Below are 17,648 nucleotides of genomic sequence, written 5' to 3'. Positions count from 1 at the left end.
CGAGTCCGTTCTTGGTGTGAATGGGTAAATTTATTTCTAACACCTTCTATATCTCCTTTCTCTTTCAGTTTCTGTCTCTATCCAATAAATACATTCTTTAAAAAAGTGTCAGGGCAGAAGGTAGATAGCACAATGGTTATGCAAAGAGACTCATGCCTGAGACTCCAAATTTACAGGTTCAATCCCCTGCACCACCATAAGCCAGAGCTGAGCAGTGCTCTGGTTAAAAAGGAAAAAAAAAAAAAGCATCTAGTCTCTCTCTCTCTCTTTTTTTTTTTTTGGATAGACAGAAATTGAGAGGGAAGAGGGAAAGGGAAAGAGACAGAGGCACCAGCAGCCCTACTTCACCCTAGTGAAGCTTTCCTCCTGCGGGTGGGGACCAAGGACTTTGTTATCTCTAAAGATGCATTCCTGGTGACCACATCTTAGTACACCGTTTACTCTTCTGACCCTCACAAGCTTAAGACCCAGTACCACTCTCAATGGCTTTATTTTACAAACTTGATGGATATCGACCAAGTTAGGGGACTGTGCCAAATTCTGCAGACACAAGGACACTGAGCGACAAAATGACTCCTCCAGAGATGTCTTCCATTTTTCCTTTCCTATACTGTCTTTGTTTTTGACGGGGGTGGGCAGCAGAGAATAGAATACACAGATAAATCGCATACCCATTTAATTAAATGTTTATTCAATGAAAGTATGTATAAAAACTTACAAATCTGAGAACTCAACTATACATGAAATAGGACGACGGGATTTTCATTTGTAACATGTACAGCACAGCTATCCATTCACCATCCTTCCCTCTTCCCTTCGGTCCTTCTTTCTGGTTCCTGTTTTGTCTCGGGAGGTCATTCTGTCATTGGCCTCCAGGAAGATTAATGGACACAGTTTTACAACTTTCAGGCCAAATGGAGGGAATTTTAGGTACTAAAGAGAACGGAGGCTAAACATGAAGCTTAAAAAAAAAAATTCCCCCCTAAACACCTACTAGGTTTTTATTATTATTTTTTGGTCCTGATTTCTCTTTGCCGTTTTTGAGGCTTTAGTTAATGCTGTCAATAAAGTGATTTCTGCTTGCAACTCTCCTGTAAGCTCCATGCCCCTCCCTCGCTTTCTGTTCAGCTGACTTAAAAAAATAGTGGCTGGTGGCAAGACAGAGTTACCATTGGCAGCTGCTAGAATGGCAAGTCATTTGCACTCAGAAGGACAATCTCTAGAACACGCTTTCAAATCTGACCTTCGAAACAAACCACAAGTTTGTCACAAACTAAAATACAGTCTATTATGTTGTTGTTTGACTCTGAGAGGAGCCAGAGGTTAGCTAAGGCATGTGCAATTTGTTCACCTGTTTGATCAATCACAAGTCTTCACGCATTTTTCTCTGCGGGACACACAAAACTCACAGCTTGTCATGTTTTACCCCCAAAATTAAGATTGCCATCACATTATTACTCTTTCTCTCTTTTGTGTTTTATTTACTTGTTTAATTTTTTGCTCAAGCAGACTTTTTAAGGAATGATTTCTCTCGACTGGACATAATCTCAAAGGATGTATTCTGAAACAAGACACCTGGAAGATAAATACTAAAACTGTTCTTATGGGTTGCCAATTCCCCCAACCCCCTTCTAGATTTTGCATAGTACAGAGCCCGGCTGTATCTCAAAGCCTACTCGTATCTTGCAGACACTACTGGTTATTATTATTCATTTTCTTCTTCTGAGAAGGAAGACTCGTTACTCAGGGAAAAAGTCACAATTCTAGCTTGCCAAATTGCATTCTAGTGGTGTGGTTTGGTGACAGACCCTTCATTCATTCCAAAGGAAGCTTTTTGAAAAATCACCTGATATGGCTCAAGAATTGATTCTGAGTTGACACCTACGCCGGACCCATCAGTCCATTCTTTCGATATCTCCTGAATGCAAGTAAGTATGTTCCAGGTTTATAAACGCCTTTGGGGCGGGGTTGGGGTGAGGGCGAAGAGAGAGAAAGAGTGAGAGAGAGGAAGAGAGAGAGAGAGAGAGCAAGGAGAGGGCCTGCTGTGTCATGCCGAGAAGAACTGGAGTTCTGAATGGAGGAAAAGGTCGGGGAAAGAGGAGGAAGGCCCTTTGTGTGTGTGGACTGGAGTCTTTGTATAAAAAAAAAAAAAAAAAAAAAAAAAAAAAAGACAAGTTTTTTTTTTCCTTTTAAATATTAAAGCCCGGTGGGCAGTGCCAGTCAGTCCAACAACACCGTCTCCTGCTCCTTTTTGATGGAGGCCAGCATGGGGTGGTCGTGGGGCTCGGTCACCTCCGAGTCCCCGCTGCCCAGCAGCATGGCGCGGCCCTCGTCCAGGGCGAACACGTCCGCCGCCTGGCTCTGGCAGGCGTGCTTCACCACCTCGTGCGGCGTGGAGAAGGTCTTGTCGCACAGGTTGCACTTGTAGGGCTTGCTGGCCGGCGCCAGCACGTTGTCCATCTGGCTGCCCTCCTCGAAGGTGCAGAGCTCCAGCGTCTGTTTGTCCACCATGGTGTAGGTGTCGATGCTCTGGTTGAGGCACACGTGGCGGGCCGCCTGGTTGGCCCGGCAGAAGCTCTTGTCGCACGTGCTGCACTTGAATGGCTTGCCCGTGTGGATGTACATGTGCTCGCGCCAGTGGCTCTTCTGGATGAACTTGCGGCCGCAGATGGTGCACTCGTACTTGCGCCGCTTCACCTCGCGCTCCTGGTCGGCCTGCTCCAGGTTGTCGATGTCCGCGATGTCCGACGGCGGCGGCGTGTCCGAGTGCGGCTGCCCGTCGATGAGCGGCGAGTCGGAGATGTGCTGCAGCTCGCTGTCGCTCACCATGCCCGCCTCCGGCCCCGCCTCCAGCGCGTCCTTGCCCAGTTCCGGGCCCGCGCATGCGCCCCCCGGGCCGCCGCCGCCGCTACACAGGCCCAGCGCGGCGCGGGCGCCCCCTGGCGGGCCGGGCGGGAAGGGCACCCCGGTGTGGATCTGCAGGTGCTCCCGCAGGCTGCTGCGCAGCGTGAAGCGCCGCCCGCACAGGTGGCACGCGTAGTACTTGGGGAAGCTGCCGTTGCGCTTCATGATGCTGGGCTTCACGTGCGTGATGCTCAGCGCCGCCGAGGCCGGCTGCTCGTCCGAGGACGCCGCCTCCAGGTGGGCCTCGTCCCCCCCGGGGGGCGGCGGCGGCGGCGGCGGCGGCGCAGGGGCAGGCACCGGGGTGGACACCAGCTCCGGGGACAGCGAGGTCTGCAGCGGGTCCGAGGGGGTCAGGTGCGTCCGGTGGACCTGAGCCAGGTGGGGGGGCAGCTGGGCCAGGGGCGCGGGGGGCTCGGGCGCCGGCTCCTGGCTCATGCGGGAGGAGGCGGCGGCGGGGGGGCGGGGGTCGCGCCCCAGTTTCTCGCCGGGGGCGGGGGGCAGCTTGCCTGGGTGCCGCAGCTGGTGGTCGGCGATCTGGATGCCGTACAGGGAGGAGGCGAGCGGGAAGACCTGGTCGGGGTGGGAGAAGGCGCCCTGGCTGGTGAGGCTGGCCTCCTGGATCAGCGGGTAGGCGTGCAGGAACTTGATGCCCTGCTCCAGGCGCACGGGGTCGATGAGCTGCGGGGCCATCTTCCCCGTGTACATCAGGTGCAGGAGGTAGCTGAAGATGTCGGGCTGGATGTCGCTGGGCTTCAGGCGGACACACTCGCTGGGGGGGGGGGGAGAAACAAGACGTCAGTGAGAGGCTTTTCTCAAACGACAATTGGGGCAGGGGCGGGCGGATAAAGGGCAATCTTATTTTCTCTTCTAATTACATTTTTAACTTGTCTTGTTTTTAAAAAGTATTGCTTATTTGCTTAAGGTAGAGACAGACAGAATTTGAGGAGGGAGGAGGAGATAGGGAGACAGACGCTTGGAGCACTGCTTCACCCTCTGAAGATGCGAACTAGGGGCCTGGATCCGGGTCCTGGTGCACTGTAATGTGTGTGCTCAACCAGCTGTGCCACCACCTGGCCCCCAAGTATTTATTTATTGGATAAAGATGGACAGAAATTGAAAGGGACACACACACACACACACACACACACCTGCAGCACTGCTTCACTAGTTGTGAAGCTTACCCTGTAGGTAGGTGGGAGACAGAAGCTTGAACCTGGGTCCTTGTAGACACTGGGTTGGCAGGAAAGTCATGACTTGTGTTTTTTGTTCTACGTTTTCAAAGGTCATTTATTTATATCAAGAACAAAGATCGATCAATGATATATTGCCCACTGTGCTCCATAACCTTTTGCGGTCATCTTTCAGTGAGCTTCCTAATTCCTCATTCATAGAAGGGACTATCTTTATTGGCAAAAAAAACCAAACCAAAACAAAAAACTGAACATGTGAAGTGAATGTTATATTACTCAAGGAGTTTTGAAGAGAGCAAAACAAGTCTGAAGGCACAAGGGCAGGCGAGCATGGTGGGTGTGGCAACACAGCGCAGCAGAGTTTGGAAACACAACTCTGTTACCATAACAAACTCTGGGTGTTTCTGATGACGATGGACTTTGTTCAAACTGTTCAACTGGCAACGGTACCCATGTGAATTGACTGCTCCATCGGTAGGATATCAAAATCACAAACCTTTAAAATCCCACACACTGGCAGGGGTAGATAGCCTGAGGCTCCAAAGTCCCAGGTTCAATCCCCTGCACCACCATAAGCCAGAGCTGAGCAGTGCTCTGGTAAAAAAAAAAAAAAAAAAAAAAAAAAATCCCACACAGTGAGCGCATAACCTTCCTCTGAATGTCTGCTTGCAATGTCATTTGAGGCAGATCACCACGTGAGGACAGTGTTGTGAATAATCCACGTTCTCACCACCAGTTATCACTTGCTTCAAGAAAGGCTCATTGTTCTCATGGTTAATGAGCATGTTCAGATGTCTATATAATACGCAGTCCAATGGACTTCTTTGAACTCATGAAGAACCTCAACCTTGAGCTTGCTTACATCCCAACTTCTTCAGGTGGTCATGAATGCTGGGATGACGGGTGTTCAGTGTTTCTGCAGTCTCTCGAGGAGCATTTGTTGGGATCACGATCACCAGCACAGAACGGCATCAACTATCACTGGCACGGACGTTCTTGTGGAGCCTTGGCACCGTCAACTTTACCAATATTTCACAGACTTTCCTTCTTTTTTAAGGAAGAAAAATAGTAAAATATTGCCAAAATGCAGTTTGATTTCTCATCTCCAACTTGCTGTAACATCTCCAAATCACTCATTTTTTTTTTTAGAATGGAGCTAGAACTGTCACCCGTCAAATGACAAAGTAGTGACACAGATGCGGATGACTCCAACAATGCCAGAAATGAACTAACACTGCCTGTTGCACAACTGTGCCACTTGGCCAACGACCTTATAGTAACACAGATGGTCCAGTGGGGGTGCCACCACCCAGCCCTCATCTTCATTTGTTTTTTGTTTTTTTTAAAAAATCTCTTCTATTATTTTTATTGGCTAGAGACGGCCAGAAATGGAGAGGGAAGGGGGAGATAGGGAGGAAGAGAGAGAGAGAGACATCTGCTTTATCACTCGCAAAACTGTTGCCCTGTAGGTGGGGATGGGGAGGGTGCTTGAACCTGGTCATTGCGCATTGTAACGTGTACTCAACCAGGTGTGCCACCACCTGGGCCACACCTTCCTTTTTCAAAGGCACATTTATTTCACACGATATGTTGTTTCTCAGAGGGAGACAGACAGCTGGTGGGATCTGAATTGGGCGCCACAGGGCAAAGTCCTTCCTGCCTTCTACCAGTTGAGCTATTCTCTTGACTGCAAAAATATTTAAATATTCTCTTTGGTTATTAATGAGAAAGAGAGAGAAAAAAAAAAAAAGCAAAGCAGCGCACTAAAGAACTATTTTGCCAGCCCAAACCAGCACTTTTTAAAAAAAATTTATTTTAGAGAAAGACCAGAGCATGCTCCACTCTGGCTGATGGTGCTGTTGGGGACTGAACCTGAGATATCAAAGCCTCAGACATGAAAGTCTTTTTTTTTTTTTTTTTTGCCTCCAGGGTTATTGCTGGGACTCCGTGCCTGCACCACAACCACTGTTCCTGGAGGCTATTTTTTTTTCCTTTTTGTTGCCCTTGTTTTAGCCTTGTGGTGGTTATTATTGTTGTTGTTATTGATGTCAACATTGTTGGATAGGACAGAGAAATGGAGAGAGGAGGGAAAGAGGAGTGAGAGAGAAAGACAGACACCTGCAGACCTGCTCCACCACCTGTGAAGCGACTCCCCTGCAGGTGGGGAGACGGGCTCGAACTGGAATCCTTACACCGGTCCTTGCTGTTTGCACCATGCGCGCTTAACCTGCTGCGCTACTGCCTGAACCCCCCGCCCCCCCAGATCAGCACTTTTAAAGACAGATGGAATCAGAGCTTCATTCATCTCTTCTTTTGAAGACAAGTTTTCATTAAGGGAAATGTTTTGCTGGACAGCTGCTGTCTCTGGTGGCGGTGGCATGTCCTGTTTCTTACTGTTCGTTTCATGAGATGGAAATTGGGAGTTGACTGGACCCTACATAACTTTTTTTTCTTTTTAAACATTTTTTTAAAAATTTTATTTATAAAGACAACAATGAGATACAATTTCACTTCTGTGAGAATGTCATACATCAGAAAAGGTAACAGCAACAAATGCTGGAGAGGGTGTGGGGTCAAAGGAACCCTCCTGCACTGCTGGTGGGAATGTTAATTGGTCCAACCTCTGTGGAGAACAGTCTGGAGAACTCTCAGAAGGCTAGAAATGGACCTACCCTATGATCCTGCAATTCCTCTCCTGGGGATATATCCTAAGGAACCCAACATACTCATCCAAAAAGATCTGTGTACACATATGTTCTTGGCAGCACAATCTGTAATAGCCAAAACCTGGAAGCAACCCAGGTGTCCAACAACAGATGAGTGGCTGAGCAAGTTGTGGTATATATATATATATATATATATACTACTCAGCTATAAAAAATGGTGACTTCACCATTTTCAGCCGATCTTGGATGGACCTTGAAAAATTCATGTTAAGTGAAATAAGTCAGAAACAGAAGGATGAATATGGGATGATCTCACTCTCAGGCAGAAGTTGAAAAACAAGATCAGAAAAGAAAACACAAGTAGAACCTGAACTGGAATTGGTGTATTGCACCAAAGTAAAAGACTCTGGGGTGGGTGGGTGAGAGAATACAGGTCCAAGAAGGATGGCAGAGGACCTAGTGGGGGTTGTGTTGTTATATGGAAAACTGGGAAATGTTATGCCTGTACAGTACAAACTACTGTATTCACTGTTGAATGTAAAATTTCCCCAATAAAGAAATTAAAAAAAATTATTGATTGATTCATGAGAAATGACAGGAGAAAGAACCAGACATCACTCTGGTACATGTGCTGCCGGGGATTGAACTCAGGACCTCATGCTTGAGAGTCCAGTGCTTTATCTACTGTACCACCTCCTGGACCACCCTATGTAACTTTAATTATGTTAAGAACAGACAGAAGTACAGTAATGATGTTGTCAGGGAGGGAGAAAGGAAAAGTTGATGTCAAACAAATGTGATCTCTTAGCTCGTAGACTGATTTTTTTAAAGGTTTAATTTATTATGAGAGAGAATAAGAAATATACATACACACTGACACAGAAAGACACCAGTGCCACAGCACTGCTCAACTCGGCATAAGGTGGTGCTGAGGATTGAACCTGCCACCGCTATGACCTCATGCAGGCCAACGGATGCTCTGATAAGCTGAACTGTCTCTCTGGCCCAACCCATAGGCTCTGTGTGGTATGTGTGCTCTGTAGAAAAGATTCACTGATTAGCAGTCACAAAGTGGTTTGTAATCTTGTTGTGGTTTCTTCTGCCCTGGCAGAGCTTTTAGGCAAAATTCTAGGGTACTGTGTTCATTTAGTGCTACATAGGCCCCCGCCAGAGGTCTTCTGAGGGGTGTCCAACAGTCTCTCTGGACCACTATGAACAAGCGCCTAAGTACAAGATGACAGAAGTGAGAGAATAAAAGCTCATTCAGTATCTTTTTGTTTTTTAATTAAGCAGTTCTATTTTAAAGGTTATTATTATTGTTATTATCTTTATTTGCTAGAGACAGCCAGAAATCAAGAGGGAAGGGGGAAGACAGAAACACCTACAGACCTGCTTCACTACTTACCAAGCTTTCCCCCTGCAGGTGGGGAACGGAGACTTGAACCTGGGTCCATGCTCACTGTAACATGCGCGTGCACTCACTCAACCAGTGGTGTCACCAGCCAGCCCCAAGGCTCATTCACTGTCTCTGTTACGACCATCACTACAGCCACAAACCATTTCATTGCCATTAATTCCCACTTTATGGACAAGTGATGGACGTTCAGCTGAGTCAACACCACCTCTCTTCAGGTGAGGAAGTCATGGAGTTTGGATTCAAATCTTGGTATTATCACTCTGCAATCATGCCATCAAGATTCTCCATAGCATTAGAACGATCCCATGTAGCCGAGGCTGATTTGATTATTCTCGTCTGATAAATGTGGAAACGGAAGTCCCCCGATGCTAAGTGACTTATTTTAAAAGGACTTACGAAGGGCCCAGGGTAGTTGGTAGTGTTGATTTTCTAACCTACGGAGTGTCTGCACCACTGCAGAAACACCATCCAGAGCGGCAAGGTGGTGGCATACCTGGCTGAGCGCTCACATTACAGTGTGCAAGGACCAGGGTTCGAGCTTTTGGCCCCCCACCTGCAGGGGGAACTTAAGTGTGGTGAAGCAGGTCTGCAGCTGTCTGTCTTTGTCTCCCCCTCTTCTCTTGATTTTTCTCTGTCCTATCCAAAGACAAGAGCAATAGCAACAACGATAATAATAACAAGGACAACAAAAAATGGGAAAAAATGGCCTCCAGGAGCAGTGGATTTGTAGTACAGGCACCGAGCCCAAGTGATAACCCTGGAGGCAACAACAACAACAGAAAACAAAAACAAAAACTCTAATGCATCATGGAAACTAATGAGTGGGGAGGCGGGCGATGGCGCAGCAGGTTAAGCGCAGGTGGTGCAAAGCTCAAGGACCGGCCTAAGGATCCCGGTTTGAGCCCCGGCTCCCCACCTGCAGGGGAGTCACTTCACAAGCGGTGAAGCAGGTCTGCAGGTGTCTGTCTTTCTCCTTCTCTGTCTTCCCCTCTCCTTCTCTGTCTTCCCCTCCTCTCTCCATTACACTCTGTCCTAACAACGGTGACATCAATAATAATAACTACAACAACAATAAAAAAACAAGGGCAACAAAAGGGAAAATAAATAAATATTTAAAAAAACAACTTAAAAAAAAAAAACCAAGAAGCTAATGAGCGGGGCCAGGTATTATCACACCTGGTTGAGCGCATGTTACAATGTAAGGATCCAGGTTCGAGCCCCCAGACCCTACCTGCAGGGGGAAAGCTTTGCAAGGGGTGAAGCAGGCAGGGTTGCAGGTGTCTCTCTGTCTCTCTCCCTCTCTATCTCCTCCTTCCCCTTCAATTTCTGGCTGTCTCTCTCCAATAAATAAAGGTAATAAAAACTTTAAAAAAAAACTAGTTAAAAAAAAGTTAGTGAACTACATACACACACACATGCCTACATATCACAGAGTATCTGCTATGGCCATCTAGTGAGTGTGTTCTAGAGATGATACTATTTTCAATGTCAAAGACGCCTCCTTTGAAAGCTTTCAGATTCTTACTGTATCATTTCTTACACTTAGACTCTGTTTAATTGGTTCCTATAGCTGTTTGTCTTATTAGGAGATAATTGTCCACTAAGCTAAAATAGTAACAACAGGCCTTGGTCATATTTTTAAAAAATATTTATTTATTTATTTATTCCCTTTCATTGCCCTTGTTTTATTGTTGTAGTTATGGTTGATGTCATCATTGTTAGATATGACAAAGAGAAATGGAGAGATGGGGAAGACAGAGAGGGGGAGAGAAAGATAGATACCTGCACACCTGCTTCACCGCCCGTGAAGCGACTCCCCTGCAGGTGGGGAGTTGGGGGCTCGAACCGGGATCCTTCCACTGATTCTTGTGCTTTGTGCCACCTGCGCTTAACCCACTGCGCTACCACCTGGCTCCCGGTTGTATTTTCTTCTATTAAAAGAAGTGATTCTAATAGCAGTTTGCAACAGATGAATGATTACCATATTGCTGTGTGTGTGTGTGTGTGTGTGTGTGTGTGTGTGTGTGTGTCACAGTGACTGCAACGCCGGGAAGCCAAAGGTAAAACAGCACGTGTGGGGGCTGGCATCCCTTCGACAGTATAGAGGAAAGGGTTTGTGCGGCCGTTTAAGACATACAGATCATCTGTATCTTTCTTCGGGTCCTTTTTTTATTGCCCTTTCAGTCATGTATGGACCTTGGAAAAAGAATGCTAGTACAAGTGGGTTTCCTTTAAGCACTGGGGGCGTGCCCACATTCCCTGTATCAACTAGAATATATCTGTCTGCTCTGGGGACCGTCAATATTTCAAACAGAGCTTTGGGAATCAGGCAGGGGTGGCAAGCACTGTAATCATGTGCAAGCAAAGAGCTCTAAAGTGAAGACATAATTTTAGGGCGGCTCTTGGGGGCTGGGATATAAGTCTTCACATCAGGAGCTGGGCAGACAGCAGAATGTTTATGCGAAAGACTTTCTTGTCGGAGGTTCTATGGTCCAAGTTCAATTCCCAGCACCGCCTTAAGTCAGATCTGAACAGCACTCTCTCTGGTCTCTCTCTTTGATTAAAATAAAATAAAATTCAAAAGACTTAAAAATCCCAAGAGAAAATTTTTGTTTGTTTTAGTATTCATGAGAAGTTAACTGCCCAGCAGGGTTCTTTCCCTTTAGAAACTTGGTTGTTGGGCAGAGGGTAGATAGCATAATGGTTATGCAAACAGACTCTCATGCCTCAGGCTCCAAAGTCCCAGGTTCAATCCTCTGCACCACCATAAGCCGGAGCCGAACAGTGCTCTGGTTAAAAACAAACAAACAAACAAAAAACAACTTGGTTATTCCAGGGGGCTTGGCAGTGGCACACCTGGTTAAATACATGTGTTACCACATAAAAGAACCTAAGTTTGAACCCCCACTCCCCACCTGCAGGGGGTGGGGTGAAGGCTTCAAGAACGGTGAAGCAAGTACAACAAATCTCTGTTTCTTTCCCTCTCTTATCTCTGCCTCTAAATTTCTCTCTACCCTATCAGATGAAGAAGAAGAAGAAAAAAAATCTTCGCACAGGGACCCAGCCCTATCCACCCCTCCTCCCCGCCATGTCATTTTCTTTTCCCTTCTGTGAATCTCAGGAAGTTTTATTTTATTATTATGTTTTACCGGAGCACTGCTCAGCCCTGCTTATGGTGGTGTGGGGAATTGAACCTGGAAATCTGGAGCCTCAGGCATTGGATTGTTTGCATAACCATTATGCTATCTCCCCCACCCTGAATCTCAGAAAGTTTGATTGGGGGGGGATGCTGTGGTCCCTGGAGCCTGAGGCCTCATGATGCAAGCATGTGCTCTAGAAGTGAGCCCCCCCCATTCCCAGCACATCTGAAGAACTTCTGTGTTGGGGCTGGAAGACAGCTCTCCCGGTAGGGCCATGGCGCCGAAGGCAGCTCTGATACTGTGTCCCCCACCCCCGTCTGAAGTCAAAAGAATAGAAAAGTCAGCCCAGGAGCAGTGAAGTGAAACGCAGGCCAAGCCCCAGCACTGCAAGAAACCAAGCACCAAAGACAAAACAACAGAAAGACAACCTTTGCCTGTAGTCTCCGAGGGCCAAGAAGGCAGAGCTGGAATTCCCAGTCCAGAGCATGGGCAGGGCTGGGGGAGAGGGAGCTGAACCCTGGGAGAGGAAGATGGGAGTGCCAGCGTCAGCATTCAGAGCCTGGGGAGACTTCTAGATGCTCCAGTTTATCTTGGTTTGCTCACGAAAGCATATGTTTTCTTTTTTTTTTTAAATTTTTTTTTAAGGAGTGGTGTTGATAGCATTTTTTTTTAAATATATATATTTATTTATTCCTTTTTGTTGCCCTTGTTTTATTGTTGTAGTTATTATTGATGTCGTTGTTGTTGGATAGGACAGAGAGAAATTGAGAGGAGGGGAAGACAGAGGGGGGGAGAGAAAGACAGACACCTGCAGACCTGCTTCACCGCCTGTGAAGGGACTCCCCTACAGGTGGGGGAGCTGGGGGCTTGAACCGGGATCCTTACGCCAGTCCTTGCGTTTTGCGTCATGTGCGCGTAACCCGCTGCGCTACGGCCCGACTCCCATATGTTTTCTTTTTAAGAAATACTTTTTCTCTGATTAGTTTGCTTAGAAAGAGAGAAATCAAAAGGGAAAGGGGAGGTAGAGACAGACAGACACCTGCAGCACGGCTTCACCGCACCGTTTATGAAGCTCTCCATCCCCTTCAGCTGGGGAGTGGGGGCTTGAACATAGGGCCTTGAGCACTGTGCGCACAGATGCCTACAATAAAAAGGTTCACGGTTCCTGGAAGGGGGCTGGTAGGTGGTTCACTTGGTAGAGTCCACATGTTATCATGTGTGAGGATATAGGCCACAGGGGAGTGCCTGTGGGGGAGGGAAGCTTCATGAGCTGTGGTGTCTCTCCTCTTTCTCTCTATTTCTCAACCATTCTCTAGAGGAAAGGAAAAATAAAACGCACAAAAAGGGGGGCTGTAGGGTGTGGTGGAGTCACTTAGGCACTGAGCCCCAATGACCACCCTGGAAGAAAGTTCTTGGGGGTAGAAGATAGTATTACAGTATTTGATTCCCAGGTGTGAAGTTCTGGGTCCGAGCCCCAGCACCACATGGATATGCCATGGAGTGATACAGGAAGACCTCCATGGATAGTAGAATGGTACTGTAGTATTTCTCCTCTGCTTTTCCCTCTATCCTTTCCATAAAATAAAATAAAATAAAATAAAATAAAATAAAATAAAATAAAATAAAAACTGAGTCGGGGAGGCCACATAAGTGGTTCTGCAGAAGATTTTCATGTCTGAGGTTCTGAGGTCCCAGGTTCAATCCCCTGTATATAAGCCTGAGCTAAACAGTGAGTCTCTCTCATTGTGTCTCTCCCTCTGTCTCTCTTATTAAAAGATATTAAGTAAAATGTTAATGGGCTGGGAGGCAGCCCGGAGGCATCAGGCATGCCCGAGGCCTGGGGTTCATTCCCTGGTGCCCCCATTAAGGTGAAAGTTCACTCTGTCATGTTTCAGTCGTCTCCATTCTCGACTGAGTTTGCTCCTGGGGCCCTTCTTAAACACTTAGCTGCTGCTTTTAAAAAGGATTTTATTTATTGACACAAGATAGGGAGGGGGAGAAGTGAGAGGGAGGGAGAAACAGAGCACCAGCCTGGCACATGGGATGCCAAGAACTCAACCTGGGACCTCATACTTCCAAAGGTCTAGGATCCTACTCTGTATTCTTCTCAGGTTCAGTGCTCAGCTCAATGGGCCAGACTCTGGTCACTGCCAATTCCTCCTGGAAGGAGAGAACATTCTACGACATGGTTACACCCGCACGGTCTTATCTGCAGGTGTCTGAAAGACCACTTTTTAATTGTCATTTACATTGTTGATTTTCCCTTTGTTAGAATCTTTTAAAAAATATCTTATTTGTTTAATGAGAGAGAGACTTTGATCACAGCAGTCATCAGCCCTGGCTTATGGTGGAGCCAGGGATCAAACCTAGGACGTCAGAGACTCCTTTGCTAGAATCTTAAAAGCTAGGCTTAAAGAACTTGGGGTGGGGCAGGTGGTGATGCACTTGGTTGAGTGCACATGTTACAATGTGCAAGGACCCAGGTTCAAGCCCCCGCTCCCCACCTGCAGGGGGAAAGCTTTGTGAGTAAGTGGTGAAGTAGTGTTGTAGGTGTCTGTCTCTCCCTCTCTACCACTCCCTTGCCCCTCGATTTCAGGTTTTCTATCTAATAAAGATAATAATTAAAAAAAAAAAAAAGCACTAGGGGAACAGGCTCGGTTAAGCGCACATGGCGCAAAGCACAAGGACCGGCGTAAGGATCCCGGTTCGAGCCCCTGGCTCCCCACCTACAGGGGGGTCGCTTCACAGGTGGGGAAGCCGGTCTGCTGGTGTCTGTCTTTCTCTCCCCCTGTCTTCTCATCCTCTCTCAACTTCTTTCTATCTTATCCAACAACAATGATAGTAATAACAACAATAATAACAATAACGAGGAAAAACAAGAAGGACAACCCAACAACAATGATAGTAATAACAACAATAATAACAATAATGAGGAAAAACAAGGACAACAAAAGGGAAAAAATGGCTCTGGAACCGTGGATTTGTAGTGTAGGCACCGAGCCCCAGCAATAACCTATTGTTGTTATTACTATCATAAACAAACAACAAACAAAAAATAAAAAACCAAAGCATGTGCGGGGGCAGGTGGTGGTGTAACTGGTTGAGCACACACACATACTATGTGTAAGACCCAGGTTCAGGCCTTCAGTCCCCACCTGCAGGGGAGAAGCTTCACTAGTAGTGAATCATTGCTGCAGGTCTCGCTCTATCTCAAATTTAAAAAAAAAACAAAACACTTTGAGAACAAGAATTTTTAAATACAGGGGATATACTGTTTTTCCTTTTTTTTTTTTAATTATCTTTATTGGATAGACAGCCAGAAATTGAGAAGGAATGGGAGAGATAGGAGGGAGAGAGACAGAGAGACACCTGCAACACTACTTCATCACTTGCAAAGCTTTCCCCTTGCAGGTGGGGACTGGGAGCTTGAACCCAGGTCCTTGTGCGTTGTAACATGTGTGCCCGACCAGGTGTGCCACCGCCCAGCCCCCTTTTTTCCTATATGTGCACAACCATGATACAACCTGAATTATTATAATTTAAGATAGCTGGAGATGTACAGTAGCTAAGCGATCAAACACAACAATCAGAACAACAGACTGTCAGAAAAGTTACTGGAATACATGCTTTGATTCCCAAAGTGCCATATTCTAAGGACGGTCTCTGGACCCTAACCAGCAGGCAGCTGCCACCTCAGAAGGGGAGACTGAGTCGGGGGAGCTGCCGTCAGAGGTGGTGCTCAAGGGGGCCTGTCCCTCTGGCAGTTCTATTCCTGGGAGCGCCAGGTCTGTAGTCGCAGGTGATTTAAACCCCAGAGTGGTGGACAGAGGAGAGAGAGACCCCTAGTGGTTGCTTACAGATATAAACCCGAGTGTGAGAATCTATATACTCTTGTCTGTGAGTGGCTAAAGTGCCTTGCACAGGAGGGGCTGCCCCAGAAGCCTGACCCCAGGACTTGCCTGTTTTCGCAAGGCCTCTAGGGACCACTGGGCAATGTGTGCACCAGGTGAAGCACACACACCCCATGCTCAAAGACCGGGTTTGAGCCCCCACTGCCCACCTGCAGCAGGCATGTTGCATGGTCAATCAGTGTCTGCAGGTGTCTGTCCTTCTCTTTTCCTCTCAATTTCTCTCTGTCCTATCAAATAAGGTAGGGGGAACAAAAGAATAAAAAGAAATGGCCATCAGGGGCAGTATATTCATAGTGCTAGCACCGAGCCTCAGTGATAACCCTGGTGGCAATAAAACAATTAATTAATGAGAAAAAAAAAAAACGTGGGCTTTCTTTCTTTCTTTCTTTCTTTCTTTCTTTCTTTCTTTCTTTCTTTCTTTTTTGCCTCTGGGGTTAAAGCTGGGGCTTGGTACCTGCACTATGAGTCCACTACTCCTGGAGGATTCATTTTTCCCTTTTTTGTTGCCCTTGTTGTTTTATCGTTGTTGTTGTTATTGTTGCTATTATTGTCAGATAGGACAGAGAGAAATCAAGAGAGGATGGAAAGACAGAGAAGGGGAGAGAAAGACAGATACTTGCTGACCTGCTTCACTGCCTGTGAAGCGAACCCCCCCCCCTGCCCCCCGCAGTTGGGGAGCCAGGGGCAGCTCGAACCGGGATCCTTATGCTGGTCAGTGTGCTTTACACCATGTGCACTTAACCTGCTGTGCTACCTACTGCTGGACCCCTGAACTTGGGGTTTCCTTCCAATACCTATATCACACTCCATTATTTATTTTCAGGGGCTGGGGTGAGAGCACAGGGGCTGAAGACTCTTGAAGCCCCAGGTTTTATCCCAGCAGCACCATACACTAGAGCTGAGCTGAGCAGTGCTCTGATGGCTCGCTCTCGCTCTCTCTCCCCCTCCCTATATATATATATTCCTTAGAAAGGCACTCACTGACTCACTGACTGCCCTGCACTGAAGATAAGTTATTTCGGATCTAGTTAAAGGCCCATGACATCCTTCTCCTCTGCAAAATCGAAATCTTTCCTAGTGAAGGTCGTTTCTTTCTTTTTTTAAATTTTAAATTTTATTTTATATTTATTTATTTATTCCCTTTTGTTGCCCTTGTTGTTTTATTGTTGTAGTTATTGATGTCGTCGTTGGATAGGACAGAGAGAAATGGAGAGAGGAGGGGAAGACAGAGAGGGGGAGAGAAAGATAGACACCTGCAGACCTGCTTCACCGCCTGTGAAGCGACTCCCCTGCAGGTGGGGAGCCAGGGCTCGAACTGGGATCCTTATGCCGGTCCTTGTGCTTTGTGCCACCTGCACTTAACCCGCTGAGCTACAGCCTGACTCCTGGTCGTTTCTTTTTTAATTGCCTCCAGGGTTATCGCTGGGGCTCAGTGTCAGCACTATGAATCCACTGCTCCTGGTGGCCTTTTTTTTTTCTTTAAGATATTTTATAGGACAGAGAGAAATTGAAGGGGGTAATAGGGAGGGGGAGAGAGAGAGAGATAGATACCTGCTTCATTGCTCCTGAAGTGTCTCCTCCCCACACCCCACCCTCACCGCATGGGGAGCAGTGGTGGTTCAAACCCAGGTCCCTGGGCAAGGTGATGCATGTGCGCTCAGCTAGTGCAGCACCGTCCCCCCACTCTGCCCTGTGAAGGTGATTTAACTGATGGTGTTGAGGCTACATAGCCGTGAGCTACGAAGTCCTCGGGTCACAGTGTAAAGCTGCCTCAACTGGCCGTCAATCCCACTACTCTCCCAACCTGCGCCTCCAAACACTTCCAGTGGCCGCTATGAGTGGCAGACTGAAATGGTGCCCCTGTTTGTATCCCCGAGGTCCAATATCTGCCCTCAGGAATCATGCCAGTGGGGGGGGGGTGGATAAGGGCTTAGGCAGGGGAAGTGCTTAGCAGTCCAAGGGAGAGGTAGGTGGCTTTTGATCATCTGGGTTTGCTTGCTTAGGAGGTGAGGTGTGTGCTCCAGGAAGAGGTAATGAATGAATAAATGAATGAATGAATGAATGAATGAATGAATGAATGAATGAATGAATGAGTGAATGGGTGTAAAGGGGGAGGTGTCCCAGAGCTTGCAAGCAATGGGAGGAGAGGCTGACAGGAGGGTGGGGAGGGCCCTGCAGTTGGTTTCGATAAGAGGTGGCTACCCTCTGGGCCTCTGATCAAAGGGAGGCGGGAGGCGCCTTCTGGTGACTTCCTGATCAAAGGCCCAGGACAATCAGGGCTAGCTGTGTGGGAAATACCAGGGGGGCACAAGAACAGAACAAAAATGGGGCAGGGGGAGACAGACAGCATGGTTATGCAAACAACTTGCCTGAGGCTCTGAGCTCCCAGGTACAATTCCCAGCACCACCATAAGCCAGAG

At 47.3% G+C, this 17,648-nt stretch overlaps 1 protein-coding gene across 5 annotated transcripts in view; it reads right to left on the bottom strand.

Moving 5' to 3' along the window:
* Positions 1-670: 670 nt before the first annotated feature.
* The window catches only part of ZBTB2 (zinc finger and BTB domain containing 2), a 53,513-nt gene continuing 36,535 nt past the window's right edge, over positions 671-17,648 (bottom strand). For all 5 annotated transcript variants that reach the window (XM_060205324.1, XM_060205325.1, XM_060205326.1 and 2 more), the window contains one exon: positions 671-3,673. In XM_060205324.1, the coding sequence (XP_060061307.1) occupies positions 2,221-3,673 (1,453 nt within the window). In that variant the 3' untranslated portion in view covers positions 671-2,220. The remainder of the gene's footprint in view (positions 3,674-17,648) is intronic.

The sequence above is a fragment of the Erinaceus europaeus genome, chromosome 13 (genome assembly GCF_950295315.1).
Source record: "Erinaceus europaeus chromosome 13, mEriEur2.1, whole genome shotgun sequence".
Classification (NCBI taxonomy): Eukaryota; Metazoa; Chordata; class Mammalia; order Eulipotyphla; family Erinaceidae; genus Erinaceus; species Erinaceus europaeus.
The sequence above is the reverse complement of the archived record's forward strand: the minus strand, read 5'-3'. Positions and strand labels throughout refer to the sequence as shown.